Genomic DNA, 21,603 nt, shown 5'->3' with positions numbered 1-21,603 from the left:
TTATAAAATCATCCTTTAATGGCATATTCGTTCTACTTTAAACGATACCAAGAATTTATAGTGAGTTCAACTCCTGAAGTGGTCAAAGGTATGTTCCGTGTCGTCGTTACATTAGATGAAATTACGTCAGCTCGTAAACTAAGCCTCCTAGCTAACAAAATTAATGTCAAGCTTTCATAACAGTAACTTTGTCAGAAAAAGTACCAAGCAATATATATTTTGCCGAAACAATCACAGTCAAACTACGACTTATTTTTTATTTTATCACATCTACCAAGCTAGCTTGACAAACGTAGGTGAGAGTCTTCGCTTGAGACAGGCAGTAAGTCATCTTAAAGTTTGCTTACTTGACGATATCTTCAGATGCCTCCAGACCAAACCTGTGCTTTAACTGCTCCAAACACCAACGCAACAAATCGTCTGCCATGTCACCACGTTAATCTGGCAGCTCAAAAAAATTTTATTGGCAAACACACTCAAAGCATGGATATGTTTCCAACCGGTTGAAATAAAGCGCGGCACACAACATGTACGGTGCAGCACGTAATGCCTTCCTGAAGAAAATTGCACGATTGGAGCAGAGTTCCACATAACGCCGAAAAGACCTGACCTCTTCAATTTATTTATCGCGTGCAATAGATGGCAGCACAGAACCACAGTGGTGACATTTGTTGCTTTTTGCAACGGCACAATATATCGATTGATATAAGCCGTGACATTGTTGCTTATTGCGGCTCTCAGTTCAAGCAACAGCACACTACAAACGTTTATAAGTGTTTTTCTCAAAATCACATTTACTCCAAATTTGGCTAAAAAGGAAAGCGTGTTTCTGAAATGCACTGATGGAGTCAGTTGAAAAGGATGATGATGAGCAAAATTTTCAGAATATCCATACTTTTCTTTCTTCTGCAAATTTCCTCTTCTTTGCTGCTGACATCTGTTTCTCCAACGACAACAATGAAAATGTTACAGGACATTTTGTGTGCGGAGCCTTGAAACCCAATTTGCAGTCTTTTCTTTGTGTAAGTTGACGATTGTAACTTTTTTTTGCAATGGTCCAACAAAAAAGCAAGAAAGAAATTTTGGTATCGGTGATTTTTCTACCACATTCACTAGCAATGACAATATCAGACAGTCAGAGGTCTTCCCCTCACTTGTGGGGGTGGCCAGAGAGTTACAATGAGTGACTATGGCCACAACTGGACACCACATATAGGTCTGCCTCTGCTATATACGGCAGTCTTTGCATGTGTTCATAAATTATCTAACATTTTTGCATGTAAAACAAATCTCTGAATTCACTTTATATCGTCATTAAGAGTCAATGTGAATTTTGTGACAATATGATTTCTACAAATTGTATATATATGTGTGTTACGAAACATGCATTTAAATGAATATTAATGTGGAAAAAATGACATTTATGGCATTCATTTATTTGAGAATAGTGCTTTAATGATGGAGTTTGAAGGATTGTATGACTCAAGTCCAACAAGTTCTTTCATGAAAAGCAAAAGTCACAAGACCTCTTGCTTACCCTTCGAAAAAGCAGAACAAACCTTACTCTCTGTAGCTGAAAAAGAAAAAAAATAGTGTCTACTCTACATGCTACCAAAGACTGTAACTTCTTTAATTGACTTTGTTTTAGCTGTGAAGTGGCTATTGCAATAAAGTACACATTGAGATGCACATTGTACTGTATGGATACAAGTATAGAGTGTGTTCACATAAAACAACAATACACATTTAAACGTTTAGTCATAAACCATTTCTGCATTACTTTAAAAAAAAAAAAAAAGTAATATAAAAGGCAAAGTAAAAAGGTATAATGATTACTTACGAGTATATGGTGTATTTGGCATTACGTACTCAGGATACATAAAATTTAACTGTAATCGTAAAAGAAAAACAAATTTAAAATTTAAATAATTTTAAAAATCATCGGTAATGCTAGCTACTTGTGCTTGAGGGCTAGAGCTCTACATCCGCTCCCAGAAATTAAGTATTTCTCATCCCAAATCCCCCCAACATCTTAAACCATATTACCAATATCATCTGCTATCATGTTGTTATCACAATTGACGTCACGTATGGTTGTCATCTTATCAAAATTATGAATGAGTGAGACGAGAGATTGAAGCCAACTTCTCTTTTTAACCTTTCAGTCGTAATCAAGACTGGTCATGTGTTAAGGTTTGAAAAATGTTATCTATCAATCTATCTATCTATCTATATCAGGGCTGGGCAAACCTTTTTATTGGCAGGCCACAATGGGTTCTAAAATTTGACAGAGGGGCCGGACCAGGTCCAGATGGATGGAGTGTTTTAGTAACCTCACCTCATTGGAGAAAAAAAAATCCATTTAATTTTAAATGAAAGTGAACAAAAGCATTACATCAATATATATGTCTTTGAAAACCCACAGTATTTAGAAAATAAAACATTAGCAAGGTTTATTTATTTCATTTTTTTCAAGTTCGGCGGGCCGGATTAAAGCGTTTAACAGGCCGCATGTGGCCCCCGGGCCGTAGTTTGCCCACGCCTGATCTATATAATAGATCCATCCATCTATCTCTGCAGCAGGGTGCACAAGTGGTTTGTATGTCTTCCTCACATTTGTTATGCTTTGGATTTAAAGTCCAGGTGCTAAGGCCCCCACCCCGCATTCCAAAAACATTCCTTTTTTTTTTTTTTTTTTTTTTTACACTTTTTTTAATTGGAGGAAAATTAATCAAGTTACATTACTTTAGTATTATGGTATTTGGATTATGTTACGAACTACATTTTTAATAGGTAACTAGTAACTGTATCGGAATGTATTTTTCAAGAAACCCTCCCAATCTTGATATTTGGCCTGACCGACTATATTGTTTCTAGATGACCAAGTGCGTGAAAACCAGAAATCCTGACATAAAAAGATGTAATTATTTGCTTTCACCGTGGCCTCAGTTTGGTGTTGACATAAAAATGCCAAAGGTGCACAGGATATTGAAGATCAAGAAAATCACAAAACAAAGACGATCGATTACAGCAGCAGCAAATTTCCAATCACTGCGTGCGTTCTCTCCCTGTTGCTGGTCGTGGAAGCGTTTGGCAATATAACGCACTTCTTCTAGGATATTTGCGAGGTCGGGTTCACTGCTGCTGACTGTGGCACTCGGAACATCACCCTCACCAGCTCTTCCAACCAAGCCAGACTTGGGTGAGGCTGGGTGAACGCTCTCCATTCTTTCTTTGAGGTCCATGCTGGTGGGGTTGCTCTGTGTTTTGTCCTCATCTGGATGCTTCATACGTAGAAACCAGGCACACCAATCAAGGAGGACCACACGGATCTTTAGGATTGAACAACAAAGAGTCAAATGCAATGCTGAATTATCCCTTGTAGGATAGTGATACCCACAAATAATTCTGCAATGTGTGAAACTAGTGCTAATGCCAGCCTTTCGTGTTTTTTTTTTTTTGCAGCAATCTGACAAGTAATGCTGTCAATAGCTTGTACACAACAGTTATTATAATGTGTATTGATGACACCAGCGCATCATTTCATAGTTTAATAACAATAAATTTGTGCTCGAATATTCATGAGTTGTGGAAAAACTCATAAGGTTTAATGTTGTACTTTCTTTTTTTTTTTCTTCCTGCGGTGGCAAAACAATAGAAGGGTGTTTGTAAATTCTTTTGCATGTTGAAAATTTAATTATGATAAACACATAGATAAACACAATTATTTAAAGCGTGTGTCCGTTTTTTGGAACACCCTATATACTTAGGAATCAGGTGTGTTGGAGGAGGGAAAAATCTTTGTGGAATCAGTACTACATAGTTTAAAAATGAGTAAATCCTTCATCTTTTCAAACATGAAGCCGATTTGATTTCTTTTGCCACGAGCAAGTTATTGCCACGGGCATGTTATTCGGAGAGTCAAACAGTGTTTCAAATTACATCGTTTTCGTTGGACACTCTGTATAGTCATTACATACAATGCCACTCATTGTTGATGTTTAGTAGAGTAGAGTAGAATAGTGTAGTATAGTAGAGTAAAGCAGTGTTTCACAGTCTTTTTTGAAACAAGGCACATATCCATCCATCCATTATCTGTACCGCTTCTCCTCACTAGGGTCGCGGGGGGTGCTGGAGCCCATCCCAGCTATCATCGGGCAGTAGGCGGGGGAAACCCTGAACTGGTTGCCAGCCAATTGCAGGGCACATGTAGACGAACAACCATCCGCGCACACACTCACACCGAGGGCCAATTTAGAGTGTTCAATCGGCCTGCCATGTATGTTTTTGGAATGTGGGAGAAAACCGGAGTCCCCGGAGGAAACCCACGCAGGCACGGGGAGAACATGCAAACTCCACACAGGAAGGCTGGAGCCGAAATCGAACACACAACCTCTGCACTGAGAGGCCATCGTGCTAACCAATCAGAATACCGTGCCACCCCAAGGCACATATTTCGCATGGAAAAAAAAATAATTAAAAAAATCACAGAACGCTACTGTACAGAAAATTGGATAAATATCATGTATGTACTTCTGTCTATTGGACCATCATTTAATCGCTCTGCCTGATACTCAATGTCGTACAATATATTTATTATAGTAAATCAATATTTTTTTCATCCAAATAGGTAATATTTGATAAATTCCTGCGGTATTCCTGATGACCTCTTAAGTACACTAATGTGCCACGGCACACTGGTTGGGAATATGTAGTACAGTATCGTACAGTTTTTTGTTTAAAATATAAATTATAAATTATTATAATTATAAATTACTTTTCTAGTTGTCAAACCACTGCTAATTTTTTTTCAAATGCTGTTGACTATTCTTGCTGCAATACAAAGAGAATGTTCACATCGCAAGTCAGGTAAAAGAGATGTTTTTCTTTTTCCAGATCTATGGAACACTTCAAGATCCTAGAAAAGTGTGCCTGAGTGCCATTTGATTCAAAGATAAATAAAGTTTGGCAAAGCAAGAAAAAATGTGAAGATGCGTTTCTGGTTGAAAGCACAATGAAGTACTGTGTACACTCACCCACTTTGGCATATTGGCTCCATTAGGGTCATGGTGATGAAATTGAAGGACCACAACCGTGACAACCACAGAGAGCGCAACCATGACCATCGTGATGACAAAGTACTGCGCTGGAAAGGTGAAGGTAGTGGAAAAGAAAAATATTTCAAAATCATTTATAGTATATGAATTTTTCTGTTCAGAGTCATGGAGGGAGAGAAACTGGAGCCTGCCCCGTCAGATGCAAGACACAAACAAATTGTGCTTCATTTTCTCATTTTAAAGCACCGTTTGCATCAAGCAGTACAGAATTTCTTGCTGCACTAATGTCAAACTATTTACATAGCTAATGCTGCTGCCTCCAGTACGAAAATGCTCCCAGTACGTGGAAAAAAAATAATACATGGGCAGGACTTGGAAAACAAACAAACAAAAAAGTAATTCGTCATGCCCAATATTTTAGCTTTCACTCATGAAAATAATTAAGTGCAACCTAATTTTTTTAACTTCTTGTACAAACTATAAGTTCGATTAAGTTAGGATGATTGAAAAAAAAAAAACAGATATCGGAAATCAGAAATCCCTTTATTGTCATTGTACAGTGTGCAACGAGATTAGAGAGATCCCCTCTCCAGTGCAATACAACAATAATTTAATTAAATATATAAATTAGATTAATTAAAGAATAAATAATGAAATAGAAAATAAACATGAAATTGGATAAACAAAAACACATGATGTCGCCGTTCTGCAATGTAAGGGTGGTTGTGTGTGTTTATGAGAGTTCAGCATGGAGATGGCTCTCGGAAAGAAACTGTTTTTCAGTCTACTGGTCTTTGATTTGATGCACCTGTAGCGCCTGCAACAGGTCGAACAGGTGTGAGCTCGGGTGAGTATTGTCTTTGCTGATATTGAGAGCTCTGCTGAATTGCCTCATATTATATATACAGCGCAAATTAATGAAAAACAAATTTGGAAATCAGAGCCCAGTAAAAACTGCTTGTTCAAATATTTGTACATTTAATTATTATTATTTTTCTACTTGGATGAAATCAACATTTTTTATTAATCTGGCGGGCCAGATCTGGCCTATGCGCCTTGAGTTTGATGCCTGTGGAATACACGGTTTGTCACATTTTTTGCTTATTCGTCTTTTTCCCCTCAAATATTATGTTTTGAACTTAATGACCACAACATGTTACAGAAATGTTGGGGACATGGGTCCACAGGTGAACGGGTTAATTGGAAACGGGTGAGTGTCATGATTGGGTATAAAAGGATTATTCAGAAGGCTCCGTTGTTCACAAGCAAAGTTGGGCCAAGGTTCACTAGTTTGTAAAGAAATACGTGAGTAAATAGTCCAACAGTTGAAGAACAACATTTCTCAATGTACAAGTGCAAAGAATTTGGGCATTTCATCATCTACAGTCCATAATATCAACCAAAGATTCAGAGAATCCAGAGAAATGTCCTTATCTGAGCGGCAAAGCTGAAAACCAACATTGAATAGCCATGACCTTTGATCCCTCAGGCAGTGCTGCATTGAAAAAACAGGATCATTGTGCAAAAGGAAATTGCCACGAGAGCTTAATGTAGTTTGACATTACAATTTATAAATGCAAGTTAAAACTCTACCATGCAAAGTGTAAGCCATGTATCAACAACTCCGACAAACATAGATGGCTTTGGGCCAGAGCTCATCTGAGACGGACCGATGCTAAGTGGAAATGTACGCTGTGGTCTGACGAGCCCATATTTTCAAATTGTTTTCGTAAATCATGGATGTCGCATTCTCTGAATCAAAACGGAATGGGATGATCCTAATTGTTATCACCGCAAAGTTCAAAATCCAGCATTGGAGATGGCTTGGGGTATGTTAACTTGTCTGTGAAGGCACCGTTAATACAGGTTTTGGTGCAACATAAACCGCCATTAAAGCAACGTCTTTTCCTGGGACTTTCCTGCGGATTTCAACAAGACAATGCAAAACCACATTTTGTACGAGTTATTACAGCGTGGCTTGGTATTGAGAGAGGGCAAGTACTGGCCTGCTAGCAGTAAAGATAAAGATGTCCTTTAATTTGCAGACCTCTCTCCCAGTTAAAATGTATGGCACATTAAAATCGCAAAATACAGCAACGGAAATAGGCTGTTGAGACGCATCAAGCAAGAATGGGAAAGAATTGAACCAATAAGCCTCTACAATTAGTATCCTCAGTTCAGGTGTATTGCAGCAGTCAGAGATGGAAAATAGCACAGTGGACCTTAAGGATCAGGATTGAAGACCCCTGATTTGAGTGTTTAATTAACATACTCTGTATGTTTTAGAGTGTTTTGTACATGGACTTAACATTTCAGAGATTGCGGGTTTTCACATCTAGGGCTTTCATGTCAAACTGAAAAGGATTATTTGCAATTAGTAATATGTTTAATAGCTAATATGTTTAACCTCAGATCAACTAATTGAAATAATTGCTTTGCTTAAAAAAAAAAAAAGTTTCCATGAAGTTAAACATCGCAGGATGCACTGACAGTGCAGTCAAAGCTAAAATATTAGTTGTGACAGATTATTTCATTTACTTTGAGTTTATCCAATGTTTTTTTTTTTCAGAGTAGCAGAAGTAATTCTGATTACGTTTGACAGCTTTTAAAAAGAAGCAGGCTTTGAATCTACAATAAACCTATCGTTTTCATTTGTAGGCAGAAGTTACAGAAGACACTCAAGTAGAAAACAGATGTGCTAATGTGAATAAATATGCAAACATAGGCTAAATATCATGGGGAAAACAAGTGCAGATGTGAAAGCTCAACGCAAAGTCTCAAAGTCGCAAGCAATTACAATGCTAGCCACGTCTTCATCCAAATTTTGGATGGCTGCTTAAATGAACTGAAACCTGCTTACCTATTAGAGGCACTGAGGCAGAATTAGCGGGGATCACCTGTGCACCTAACAGCATCAAAACCAGTAGGGACAGTATGACTGTGATTCCTGAAAACACCGAATCTCAGTTAGCACTTCAAAACCAAAACTGCACAATCTCTGCATCTTAACATGTAGAACAAAATATTTTGTTGTGATGAAGTCACTTTAACTCTTGTTCTTAAAAAAACAAATTAGCTATTTTCTTTTTCGAATAACCTATTTAAATTTGGTAAGGTGCCCAAATAAAGTTGAGGATACACAAATTTATATTCACGCTTCACTGTTACGGTCAACTTGTATACAAGACAACCTAAGGCAGTGTTCAACCAAATCCACAAATGGAACTGCGCTTATAATGGTTGGCCTACCAAAACATTGTTTGTAAGTCACACAATTATGACACACATGATTAGGTTTTGGTATTGGCCTGATATTTTTTCAAGTGAAGTCGCAAAAACCTCCTGGTCAACTAAAAACGAATTGTGTCATGTTATTTCTGAAACAATTGTAGCCTGATGAGGTTATTTACATTTTTGTAATTCCTAATTAAGGATTTAATTACATATTCAAAAGCAGAATATCAACAAACAAAATGTATTGAATGTATGGGAAAATAAGATTACCTTCTCCGTATCATCTTTTGCTTATTTCAGAACGGGTCAAACAAAAGCAAAGCTCTCGCATGAACCCCTTGGGCTCCCTTGCATCACAGTAATGAGTAACCAACTTATTTTGTACACTGTGCATCATATAATAAATACTTATAAACGTTTTCTAAGGCTCAGTCATAGTTGTCCATCTGAATGAAAAAAAAGCCCATTAATGCAAAATGAAATCCCAGAGGGATCATCATTTTCATGTGCAGAGAATATTAATGAAACCAAAGTGCATTGCCGTACCAAGTGATATCTTCTCCCCGGATTCAGCAGGCAGCAGGAAGACAAACAGGGCCAAAATGGAGATGAGGATACAGGGGATGAGCAGATTGAATACATAGAAGAGAGTCCGTCTGCGCATCACTATGGTGTACGTGACATCGGAATACGGTTCAGGACAGCACTCGTAAATGCGGGTATTTTTCTTTCCTGCGACCTCTGTGACACCAAACGAAGCATAACAAGGAAACACCTCAGACTCCATGTCCTTCTACGATATGTTACACTCTTTGAGATAATGTAAACGTGTTTGCATTACTTCATAACGAAATGTGTGTGTGGTGTAATTCAACCTTCATAACATTACATGAAATAACTTCTGAAGGTATGTTGTTCGTATACTTTTTCAGTCTCCATGGGACTGAAATAAACCATATTTTCAAACGTTCAGTGTAAGTCATTATTTATGCTGAACACATTTTTTCCACTTTTATTGCCGTAGGGCATCATCAGAGCATTATATATGCTCAGGTTCCAAAATACTTGATGAGCAAACATCCCCTGTCTGGTTCCTGTGAGAACGCTTTCTTGAAGTGCAGTTTTATTTTTATTATTGGAATATTACAAGCTATTAACATGCTTAATTTCTCTGACTTTTTTTTCTTCAATCTTTGTGTGGCCGCATTGTGAATCTGGAGTTAAATTAGTGACTCATAGAAAGAGTTTGTATCATGTTGTGGGTTCTTTATTGATTTTTTATCACTTTATTATTGCAATTCAGCCATTTATCTTTAATTTTGTATGACAAATTCCTATTTACTGAGAACTATAAAGTAACTTATTACTCTAATCAGATTGTGATACTGTATTGTAAAGAAATGTCTGACTTTCAAATGCAAGTAAAGAGTAATATGTACTTATAATTGATTACATTTCAGAAGTCATTTTCCCTACACAGTTCATTGCTGTCCGACACTAATCTCAAAAAGGAAATTGTGATTTTTGCACTAATTGTCAACCAATTACATTAGGCATAGTTCAGGGCTGGTTTGTGAACTGCAGAAAATGTTTCATCCTCTCCCTCACCAAGAAATCTATTATGCATTACAATCGGTATTTGTGATGCAAAATATCACATTTTTCTCACCAACAAGTTCCCACTCTCCATTAGGAATGTATTCACTGATGTCTGCCTCTTTCATTTTTAAGTCCAAAGACCAGCCCCCATAAGTCCAGGAGCCAAACTTGAGGTCACATTTTTGGCTGTCAAAGGGGAACCAGCGGAGATCGAAAGAGCAGGAGCTCCTTAAAATCACTGACAGGGAAATAAATGTGGAATGGGGGATGGGTGACACATTGTGAGAAAAGATTTTCATCTACTCTCGCATAAAGCAATTCTACATTTGAAATGAGACACTTAAAAAAAAGAGGTATACCCTGACAACTTCCGGAGTTTATGTGGACAAAGGGGATCAATACACAAGAAGCTTAGTGACAGAGGGCGGTGCTTTTGTAAGGAGAAGGAATAAGTAACCTATTGTCTGTTATTACACGTACACACGCACTTACACGCACATTCATCATGCAAAGGACACATTCCAGTCACTTGAGGCTCAAAAAGGAATGGCAAATAAAATGAAAGTTACTTTTTTGCAAGTGCGAGGACGGAGTGATTTTTTCCTTACCTTGTGGTAGATAGACAATGACGCCTGAGGAGATAACAAAGATGTTGGCATCGAAGGTAGTCTGAAATCGTTCTTGTACACTGTGGATGATAAATAACATCTCACACCGTCTTGTTCAATTTTTGGCTGCTCCTGTAAAAACGTCATAACAGCAACACCTAATTGCACAATCCAAAAGGCAATAAATATGCCCATCACCCAAATATAGGGAGCAATCTACCTACCAGACAAAGGAGGATGTATTTGTTCATAGAAATTGAGCATTGCATTAATTTTAGTCCATGTTACTTTTTCCATGTTAATGGTAAATTGTCAAGTTATTGAAAATATGGACAGCTTCCCCACTTGAAAGAAATTAAATCATCCGTAAATGTTATCATCATAAATTTGTAAACATACGACAACTAATCCAGGCAATCGAGATTTAATAAAACGCAGGTGGCTCACAGAGCGTAATCAAGCCGCTGTTCATATCAATTTCCATATATTCTTCTTTCCTTTTGACTCGAAAAAGTCTTCATTGAATTTTTTGATATACAGGTAATCATATTGAAGTTGTAATTGCACACTAGTTTGAGTCCAGGGCGCCATTGGCATCTGCTTATCTCGGCGTATGGATGAGCCGGCCAACAACGTTCTTATTACTATAAAAAAAAAAAAAAAATCAGCAATACTTTTTACCGGAATTTGTCATGGTGTATATTCCATTCAAAATGCAGATCTGTCAATGGTATGTCCCAACCGTACCTGTTATAAAGTACAATATCTGGCTTCCAAAGGCGGTCTTTGGGAAATCGTAGAGATTCCAACCCATCATACTGCGATGCGTCCCACGCTAGTTTATAGTCTTTCCAGGACTGTGGAGCAGAAAATTAGGATATACAGTATTTCTGAACACTTCACACACGCATGGAAACACAAAGATGAGTTCAGCGTCACATCTGTTTGACTGCATGGGGTATTCCAAAAAGCAGGATATGTCAAAACTCAGAATATGTTAAATGTGAGAAAAGGATTTTTTTTTTGCTCCCGAAAGTGGACTAAAAGAAATTTCAATCACCAGGTTTGCAGAACCTGCTACAATGTAAACAGAAGAAGTGTGAATATAACCTGTTCGCTGTAACCAGCACAAATAAACATGGCTTGTCTTTTTCTCTGCGATTGCATCAAAATTGAGACGATTAAATGTAAAATCATGATTTGCGTTAACATCGGTGCAAATTTTGCGTATCGTACAAATGTTTAAAAAATTTTCTTCCTAATGAGAGTTTAGTTTCAATACAAAGTATATTGCATAAAAGAAAAGTTGTGTCCGCGGGTGAGAAAAGTCATCCTTGCAGTGAAATGCCTGTAATCTGCAGTGTTGTAGGAACAATAATGTCAAGATATCGCCTTGCGGTGATGAGGAGGTGGACCCAAGAAGCGAGGAAGCCGGGGTAGGTGAAACTTAAAAGGGGATTTATTGAAGCTCTCAGCAGGGACAAACAACGGGGCGTGGACAAATCAACAACAAAAGGCAACAAAAACGAGACGGGAACGAACCAGGCGGACAGGGAATGATGACACGAGCAATAACGGGAACGAAGCGCGAGTTGTGAGAGTCCGTGGTGCAGCAACAGGGAGCCAAACGGGATAATGACCCGACACTGGGTTGAGGGCATGGGAGGTATAAGTAGTCCGGTAATCAGGGGAGCAGATGGGGAGCAGGTGTGTGATCGTGAACTGGGAACAGGTGCGTGGCTGGTGAGAACGAAAACAATAACACAAAGCACATGGCAGGGAGGTGACGAAAACAATAACAAAAGACACATGGCAGGGAGGTGACGAAAACAATAACAAAAGGCTGTCATGCCCGACGCGGATCATGACAGTACCCCCCCTCAAGGGACGGATTCCAGCCGTCCCCAAGAATAACAAAAAAGAAAAAAACCATGTCCCAAAAACAAGGGTGGGCGGAAGGGGTCGGGAGGTGGGTCAACGACCCGTGATCGAGGCCGGTCTGGCGGATGCCCGGGGGGCCAGACCAGCGCGTCCCGATGGGGCCATTCAGGCGGACGTCCGGGACGACCCGAACGCCACCTTGAGTCCGCTGATGGGGCTGAGACGAGGGGCGGCGGCGGGACGCTGGGTGCTGCAGAGGACGGAGCTTGGACCGGCGTGGAGGCGGGCGCAGCCGAGGCAGGAACTTGGAGCGATGGCGGGACGTCGGACGCCGCCGAGACGGAGACGAGGCACGGTGGAACGCCGGATCCCGCCGGAGCCGGGACGAGACGCGGCGGTGGGACGTCGACCGCCGTCGAGGCAGGCACTTGGGGCGGCGGCTGGTCGTCGAACCCCGCCGAGACCGGAACGTGGAGCGGCGGCTGGTCGTCGAACCCCGCCGAGACCGGAACGTGGAGCGGCGGCTGGTCGTCGAACCCCGCCGAGACCGGAACGTGGAGCGGCGGCGGCGGCGGCTCGTCGAACCCCGCCGAGACAGGAACGTGGAGCGGCGGCGGCGGCTGGTCGTCGAACCCCGCCGAGACAGGAACGTGGAGCGGCGGCTGGTCGTCGAACCCCGCCGGGACAGGAACGTGGAGCGGCGGCGGCGGCTGGTCGTCGAACCCCGCCGGGACAGGAACGTGGAGCGGCGACTGGTCGTCGAACCACGCCGAGACAGGAACGTGGAGCGGCGGCTGGTCCTCGAACCCCGCCGAGACAGGAACGTGGAGCGGCGGCCGGTCCTCGAACCCTGCAGAGACAGGAAAGTGGAGCAGCGGCTGGTTGTCAAGCCCCGCCGAGACAGGAACGTGGAGTGGTGGCGGTTCGTCGGATGCCGCCGAGGCAAGGGCGGCAGGCGGCGGCTGGTCATCATCCACCGCCGAGGCAGGAATCTGGAGCGGTAGTGGATCGTCGGACGCCACCGACACGGAGGCGAGAAGGGGCGGTGGTTCATCTGGCACCGCCGGGGCAGAGGCGCGAGGCGGCGGCGTGTCGTCCTCCACCACCGGTGCAGGAGCTTGGGGCGACGGCGGATCGTCGAGCACCGCCGAGGCAGCGACGGGAAGCGATGGCGTGTCCTCGGGCGCCGCCGGGACAGGGAATTGGGGTGGCGGCAGACCATCTGGCGCCGCCAAGGCAGGGATTTGGAGCGGCCGGGGGCCGGGCGCACCAGAGGCCGGGACTTGGAGCGGCAGCGGGCCAGGTGCAGCGGGGACAGGGACTGGTAGCGGACGCAGGACGTGCTCCGCCCGAACAGGGACTGGTGGCGGACGCAGAGCATGCTCCGCCGGAGCCCGGACTGGTGGCGGACGCAGAACGTGCTCCGCCAGAACAGGGACTTGTGGCGGACGCGTGGCGTGCTCCGCCGGAACAGAGACTTGTGGCGGACGCAGGGCGTGCTCCGCCGGAACAGGGACTTGTAGCGGACGCAGGGCGTGCTCCGCCGGAACAGGGACTGGTGGCGGACGCAGGGCGTGCTCCGCCGGACCAGGGACTTGTGGCGGACGCCGGGCGTGCTCCGCCGGAACAGGGACTTGTGGCGGACGCAGGGCGTGCTCCGCCGGAACAGGGGCTGGTGGCGGACGCAGAGCGTGCTCCGCCGGAACAGGGACTTGTGGCGGACGCAGGGCGTGCTCCGCCGGACCAGGGACTGGTGGCGGACGCATGGCGTGCTCCGCCGGACCAGGGACTTGTGGCGGACGCAGGGCGTGCTCCGCCGGAACAGGGACTTGTGGCGGACGCAGGGCATGCTCCGCCGGAACAGGGGCTGGTGGCGGACGCAGGACGTGCTCCGCCAGAACAGGGACTTGTGGCGGACGCAGGACGTGCTCCACCGGAACAGGGACTTGTGGCGGATGCCTGGAGTGCCCCGCCGGAACAGGGGCTGGTGGCGGACGCAGGACGTGCTCCGCCAGAACAGGGACTGGTGGCGGACGCAGGGCGTGCTCCGCCGGACCAGGGACTGGTGACGCTGGCGAGGCGCCGGACCGGGGGTCAGCAGCTCTCGGGAGGCCGGAACGGGCCCCCGCCGCTCGGGGTGAACCGGGACGGGGCGTATCAACTGGCGGGGAGCCGGAACGGGGTTCAGCAGCTGGCAGGAAGTCCGGACGGGACTCAACAGCTGGGGAGGAGCCGGAACAGGACTCATCCGCTGGCGGGGAGCCGGCACTTGACTCATCCGCTGGCGTAGAGCCGGAACGGGGCTCGGCAGCTGGCGGGGAGCCGGGACGGGGCTCGGCAGCGGGGGAGGAGCCGGAACAGGGTTCAGCAGCTGGCGAGGAGCCGGGATGGGACGCTGCGGCTGGGGAGGAGCCGGGGCTGGGCTCATCAGCTGGCGGGCAGCTGGGAAGGGACGCTGCGGCTGGCGGGGAGCCGGGACGGGGCTCAACAGCTGGCGGGGAGCCGGAACGGGGCTCATCAGCTGTCGGGGAGCCGGGACGGGGCTCAGCAGCTGGCGGGGAGCCGGGACGGGGCTCAGCAGCTGGCGGGGAGCCGGGACGGGGCTCAGCAGCTGGCGGGGAGCCGGGACGGGGCTCAGCAGCTGGCGGGGAGCCGGGACGGGGCTCAGCAGCTGGCGGGGAGCCGGGACGGGGCTCAGCAGCTGGCGGGGAGCCGGGACGGGGCTCAGCAGCTGGCGGGGAGCCGGGACGGGGCTCAGCAGCTGGCGGGGAGCCGGGACGGGGCTCAGCAGCTGGCGGGGAGTCGGAGTGGGGCTCTGGAGGCAGCGTCTGATGAGGGACCGGCACTGGAGGCTGCATGGTGTGGGCAGCTGACGGGGAGGCTACGTGGGTGGTTGCAGCTGACATGGAGGCGTGAACCCTTTCAGCCTGCTTTCGGTCAGCCAGCTGTGCCTGCAGCGAGTAAAACTGCCTCATGCTCTCCACCGTCTGATCCTCCAGCGCCGCGATCTGAGCTGTCAGCTCCTGGAGAGTCTCCCGGGGTGGTGCCTCGGCGGCGCCCTTTTCCGCTATTGAGGCCACCCGCTCCGCTATCTGGGCCAGTTTTGCACTCAGCTCAGTACGGCGGGAGTCCAGCAGGTAGACGACCCTTGCGAGCTCGTCCTCGTAAGCGGGGTAAGCTGGTAGCGTGGCAGACGTGGCGCTGAGCTGTTCGGCGGGTTGGTGGGGGGGGTCCGTGCGGCGGTGTCCATGACGCCGCCGCGAGCCCCTCGCTGGGTCCTTTTTTCGTGGTCGGGTCATTCTGTCAAGATATCGCCTTGCGGTGATGAGGAGGTGGACCCAAGAAGCGAGGAAGCCGGGGTAGGTGAAACTTAAAAGGGGATTTATTGAAGCTCTCAGCAGGGACAAACAACGGGGCGTGGACAAATCAACAACAAAAGGCAACAAAAACGAGACAGGAACGAACCAGGCGGACAGGGAATGATGACACGAGCAATAACGGGAACGAAGCGCGAGTTGTGAGAGTCCGTGGTGCAGCAACAGGGAGCCAAACGGGATAATGACCCGACACTGGGTTGAGGGCATGGGAGGTATAAGTAGTCCGGTAATCAGGGGAGCAGATGGGGAGCAGGTGTGTGATCGTGAACTGGGAACAGGTGCGTGGCTGGTGAGAACGAAAACAATAACACAAAGCACATGGCAGGGAGGTGACGAAAACAATAACAAAAGACACATGGCAGGGAGGTGACGAAAACAATAACAAAAGGCTGTCATGCCCGACGCGGATCATGACAAATAATTCCACAAGACTGCAAGTTCCTATTCTGAAATTATTGATCTGAACTCATATTTTATGTTTCATTAAATTATGACACAATGCTCAGACTAGAAGTCCAATTCAGGGGTGACGTGCCGTTGACATTTAATCTGGACTGGCGAGCATTTTAGTTTTCAAGAGTCACAAATATTTGTTGCAATAATTTAGCTAATTTTTCAAAAACTGGTTTATTCAATGTATTTTTACATTTTATTCCGTTTGTATTCCTTGCACTCATGAAATATTTTCTGATTGGTTGACTATTGAGAAAAAAACTAAAGAATATTGATTAGTTGATTAACATTGCATTTCTTGGAATAAGAATTAAACCAATTAATCGCCCCTTTTCAGCAATCCAAGGAGGCTGACATTTTATGCATGACCGCCTCCTGCTGTCAACTAAAATTGATGTCAAAGCACACACAGGCTTGCATAGCAAACGTCATGTGACCAAACCCGCCTGCCTGTCACCCAAAGTCAGCTGGGTTCGGCTCTGGCACATGTGACCCAAATGTGGATGTTAAATGTCAATTAGTAGTGGGGGGACAGTCCTGTCCGAGTCTGCCTGTCCTTTTATGTAATTAAACTACTTCGAAGTAGGCAATGGTTAGTCAATATATATTCCGACAGTATATTTAAAGTGGGGCTAAATCAGTTCACTCATGCATCAATTGCTTCCATTTCCTTTGCAACTGGAGTTGTAGCTTTCGTCGAGCCTTTTAGAGGAAGTTCAAGAAGAACAAGAACAGAGTGGGGAGGAATGCAGATCACCACGAGCTACTAACAGAACGGCCAGCCTCTAGCGAGGAATGTCAAGACGGCCAATGAGTTCAAGCGCTTCATTCATTGTTTTCACTCAACAGCTGGACTCCAACTTCCTCCTGTTGGCACTGCTTCAACAACCCCCTACTTCTCCTTTCTGTCTGCTACTCCTCTCTCCACAATAGCTCCTCCTCGAGCAGCAGCTGTAATACTTCAGCAGCACCATCTGTTTCACTTCGCCCCTCTCTCCAGTAGACGGGGTGAGAGTGGAGTAAAGGAATCTTCATTAAGGGAAAGCGGCCCAGATATTGGGTGTACTTGTATGCTGAAAAGTCTGTGTGGACCAAGTGGCTGAATATCAAAAATTGGGCGCCCAGCCAAGCTAAAATTACAGACGTCACTTCACGTGTTATAAAGACACTACAGTGGTTATCCCGCCACCATCTGCAACAACAGATCGCTCATTCTAATGAGCCCTTACTGTTTGGGTACTGTGAAATATTGACGATGGATGTACTCCTCTATAAATTATGAATGTTAAGTGAGGATCACATTCTTTGATCTGACCATCTGTTCTCTATCAGGTGGAGAAACCTTGGGTGTGTATTCCTCCTTAACTTCTCATTTCTTTGACGACCTGATGGTAAGAATACGACTTTATGATAAATTCATCCTTGATTGGACCAGCCATGACAGCTACATATTATTCATGTATCCACTGCACCGGGGTGCCTGCAGCGAGCTGTGCTAGCTCCGTAATTGTTCAACAGATAAACATGGGGTTTTAATTACAGCACAGAGACCTTATGCCATATTCATTAGTGCTCTGATGATACTGTGATTATGGCATGTGTGAAGAATAGACAGGGTGCAGCGTAGAGAACAAGAGCATGATGAACCCGCGAGCTGGAATAAACTCCTGGCAAAGATGCTCATATTCAATGTTTACAAAATAATCACGCCCTTTTTTGTGACAGAAAAATCACCTGACCAAAATTTCCACTGGGAACATTTTGAAGCGCCAACAGCTGCTATCTGCATCAGATCAGTTTTCAGTTGGGAGGTTTTGTGTTTGGCTACTGACCAGTAACTTCCTGAGAATTCTCTTGCTGTTGCTATGTGGGGATATAAGGTTGATGAAGTTGTTGATGTGAGGCTTCATGAAGAATTTTCTGACACAATTTGGAGATTGTTCAGTTTTGGTCATGATTTATTCATCTTGATTAGGATAGCCATAATATTTATGTAATATTAAAGTGTATAAATGCATCGAATTTCATATATTTATTCTTGTTTCTAGAAACTGTTCCAAACACTATTATATTAACTGTGAATAGGTTGAAATTATGATTGTGATAAAGGAAAACAACACGGTCATTGAACAAGAAAACGTGGAAGTGGAAGTTGAGTTAAATAAAATTTGCAATCAGCAGTTTTCAAGGCTTTAGAGGAAAGCTCTTAGAATTTAAAATGCAAATGACCTTTTATGTTTAATTTTAACCCCCTTTAATGTGTTAACTACATGTGAAGTCCATTTTTATTCCTGTAGTTCAGCTGAAGTATTATAAAAGTGAAAAAAAAAATATTCCAAGAAGTGGGTAGTTTAAAAAGCAATCCAGGATTGCCAATCCTGGGCCACGCGGTGTGTTAAGTGACAATCTTTCAATTTGAACAACCTTCAATTAATGCCATGTGAGGAGGAAACGTCTGATCAAAATACTTTTTTCCTTTACCCTTCAGGTACATTTCAAAGCCTTTACTTTTGACCTTGACTTGAGTTATTATTTAAATGAGTTCCGCTTTTAAGAAAGTTGTTCTTTACTTTTAGTCAAGTGCAGAAGGTCAGTACTTTACTCTGCCTTCAAGTCACAGCAAAAAAAAAAAAATTGGTTGAACGATGGTTCGAATCTCAAAAAACGCATGAAGAACTTGTATCTCAAGGCACTGCAAGTATTTGTTGGGAAATAAAAACAGATAGTTATTTGAGATTTTACATTCTACTTAGCATATATGAGAGCAATGTGTTGCTGAAAATGCCATCCAACCATCCATCTATCCATCCATTATCTGAGCCGCCTCTTCTCACTAGTCGCGGGGGGGGGGGTGCCGGAGCCTATCCCAGCTGTCATCGGGCTGTAGGCGGGGTACAACCTGAACTGGTCGACAGCCAATCACAGGTCACACAAAGACAAACAACCAACCGCGCTCACACTCACACCTAGGGGCAATTTAGAGTGTCCACTCAACCTGACATACATGTTTTTGGAATATGGGAGGAAAGCGGAGTACCCGGAGGAAACCCACGCAGGCACGGGGAGAACATGCAAACTCCATGCAGGAAGGCCGAAGCCGGAATCGAACCCTGCATCTCTGCACTATGAGGCCATTGTGCCAACCAGTCCCAGCCCATGCTGAAAATGCCATCCATCGCCAAACCAACACTTACGGAAAGTGTTAGAACTTGGAAACCTTACCAATTGCAGCCAAATACTTGTCGTCATCACCTGGTTCATCTCATCCTGTAAGGAAAAAAAAAAAAAGAAAAAAAGAGTTTTACTTTTTCCCGGCTATTGTAAACCTTCAGAATTTAATAATGGTATTTAATCGTGCTGGGCTTTTCGTGCGGATGCAAGCCTTGTTTAGCGTGTTTTAAATTTGGCAGACCACGCTGCACCATGTTCCAGTCGAGGGCGTTTTCTTTTACGCGCCCTCGGCGCACCTGATGATTTGGAGGCTGAAAGTAGATGAACGGGGTTTCTGAGAAGTTTTAAAAAGTCATAAAAGCATTTAATTTCTGAATTTAAAAACAACAACTTAAAAAGTTTTGAAAATGTCTTGAATTTCGATATCTTTGTCTGAAATTGATGCTGCATGTTTCCCATTTCTCTTCAAAAATGTTATGTGTCATTTAAATAATGTGGCCGAAATAAGTCATTGAGAACGCATCGCGGCCCCCGGTCACAAGCTGTGGTCAAGGTAGAACGAAGGTTCAGTGAAGAGCAGAGATGAACACTTTATCCGATTTTGTGGGTCCATCGTCCATCTGTGAACTGGGCACCCTTCCGTCGTCTATCCTCCGTCCTTTTTCATGAAATTATCGTCCTCCGTCTCCGTCCGTCCTCGTCCTTTTAAAGTGTTTCTGTCCTTTCATTTTACCATTTAACAGGTTGGGGTGCGTCCGTCAGTCTTCAGCGAAATGGACGGTCAGTCGGTATCTGACTTACATCAGTACTTAGGTCATCATATTTTTAAAAATTCTTGCTATTTATAATTCATCGCAAAACGAGCAACTGATGGCCCTTTCATCAGTAATGATGAAATACCCATCTCTCGGTTTGTACAGTATGGCTCAAAGACTCTTTTTTTTAAATTGACTTTTTTTCGTAGACCTTGATAAAATTCAGAACTGGGGCTGCTTTAATATTTTTACTGAGTGTGTGCTGTTTCACATTTTCACAGATTTTTAAAAGTCTTAGCTCCTTGAGCCCTAATAACAATTAAAAAAAAAATGCTACCCACCAAATCCATGATCTGCATGAGGTTCATCCCAACTTCAACATTGAGAATCTCAGAATCATTGGCGACTGGTCTCTCCAGTACAACGTAATTTTTCAACAGGTCTTGGAAAAGTCTCAACTCATTTGGCGCTTGAATAGAAACTATGAAACACAAAAAAATACATATTATTAGACAGGTTTATTGTAAATTGTCAATATTTTTCTATTGGCAGTCATTTCTTTTAATTTGCAGTTCAATTCAATACGACTGAATTACAAACTGCCGCTACAATAATCGCATCCCAAATTGTGCCCACCTTTTTTTTTAGTTGTTGATCACATCTGATGGAAAGCTTGATATATTTGAGTCTATATTATTTATCTTTATTGAACGTTGGAGTTATTCAAGAAATACTGGAACTTTCAACGTTTTGTAAAAAACATTGTATACGAGTTCAGTGTACACCGTTACTGCAAAATCTGGACCGGTGCTCAACTTCATAGACTTTATTGAGCAGAGATATACATTTCACATCGGGAAATTTTTTGATAGTGAATCACAGGCCTAAGCTATAACGACGGCCACATAATGTTATTATTATTATTATTTTTAAGTCTATTTGATACAACATGGCATACAGTTGCACATTTAAACAATGACAGTGAAAGTGCAATTAACCACAGTGACTGCAAGAAAAACTGACAACAACAACAAAAAAAAACAACACAAAATAATGATGCTGGAAATTCCATATATGTGAATTACCGGTACTGACAATTTGTTGAATGATCAAACTGGAAACTTACCTTTGACTGTGCATGCACTCAAGAGCAGAACAAGCAGAACATCATATGGAGCCATGGTTGTCTGGAACTCGAATTCAAGAAATCAGTGAGATGGCTTTTTTTGATTGTGTCTGTGTGCGTTTGTAGAATTACTCCTCCTCCCAGGTTGTAACATGAACATGATGACCCAACTTCATTGAATAATGCTTGAAAATGTCCTCCATAAGGAAATGGTTAAAAAAAATTAATTTTGCTGTATGTTGCGGAATACACTTGTGCATGGTTCCCATAGGAAATTGACTAAGAGCTGAATGCAGCTGGAGTTCACCTCATCTTGAAGTCAACAAACTCAATGAAAAACAG

General features: G+C 43.8%; 2 protein-coding genes across 3 annotated transcripts in view; both read right to left on the bottom strand.

The window, feature by feature from the left end:
• The window catches only part of trip4 (thyroid hormone receptor interactor 4), a 66,172-nt gene extending 65,608 nt beyond the window's left edge, over positions 1 to 564 (bottom strand). The window contains exon 1 of the mRNA XM_088297188.1: positions 348 to 564. Coding sequence (XP_088153314.1) covers positions 348 to 427 — 80 coding nt within the window. The 5' untranslated portion in view covers positions 428 to 564. The remainder of the gene's footprint in view (positions 1 to 347) is intronic.
• A 968-nt stretch (positions 565 to 1,532) lies between these two features.
• LOC148336871 (neuronal acetylcholine receptor subunit alpha-7-like) lies at positions 1,533 to 21,341 on the bottom strand. 2 transcript variants are annotated; one of them, XM_088295971.1, is made up of 10 exons: positions 21,262 to 21,341; positions 20,477 to 20,616; positions 19,432 to 19,476; positions 11,246 to 11,355; positions 10,499 to 10,578; positions 9,961 to 10,128; positions 8,838 to 9,032; positions 7,918 to 8,004; positions 5,037 to 5,146; positions 1,533 to 3,332 (listed from the first exon to the last, which is right to left on the bottom strand). In XM_088295971.1, the coding sequence occupies exons 1-10, from the start codon at positions 21,314 to 21,316 to the stop codon at positions 2,946 to 2,948; spliced, it is 1,377 nt and encodes a 458-aa protein (XP_088152097.1). In that variant the 5' UTR covers positions 21,317 to 21,341; the 3' UTR covers positions 1,533 to 2,945. The 2 variants fall into 2 exon arrangements, with proteins under 2 accessions (XP_088152097.1, XP_088152098.1); XM_088295972.1 differs by lacking the exon at positions 19,432 to 19,476.
• Positions 21,342 to 21,603: the final 262 nt, after the last annotated feature.

This window comes from Idiotropiscis lumnitzeri, chromosome 5 (genome assembly GCF_059441095.1).
Source record: "Idiotropiscis lumnitzeri isolate Australia: NSW breed Sydney's pygmy pipehorse chromosome 5, RoL_Ilum_1.0, whole genome shotgun sequence".
NCBI lineage: Eukaryota > Metazoa > Chordata > Actinopteri > Syngnathiformes > Syngnathidae > Idiotropiscis > Idiotropiscis lumnitzeri.
This window is presented reverse-complemented; position numbering and strand designations above follow the sequence as displayed.

Coding starts and splice junctions, on each gene's coding strand:
- LOC148336871 (XM_088295971.1), bottom strand. CDS start 21,316: ATGGCTCCATATGATGTTCTGCTTGTTCTGCTCTTGAGTGCATGCACA. Junction 10,579..11,245: donor GATATTGTACTTTATAACAG/GTACGGTTGGGA, acceptor TATCATCCACAG/TGTACAAGAACGATTTCAGA. Junction 8,005..8,837: donor CGGGGAGAAGATATCACTTG/GTACGGCAATGC, acceptor CGGTGTTTTCAG/GAATCACAGTCATACTGTCC.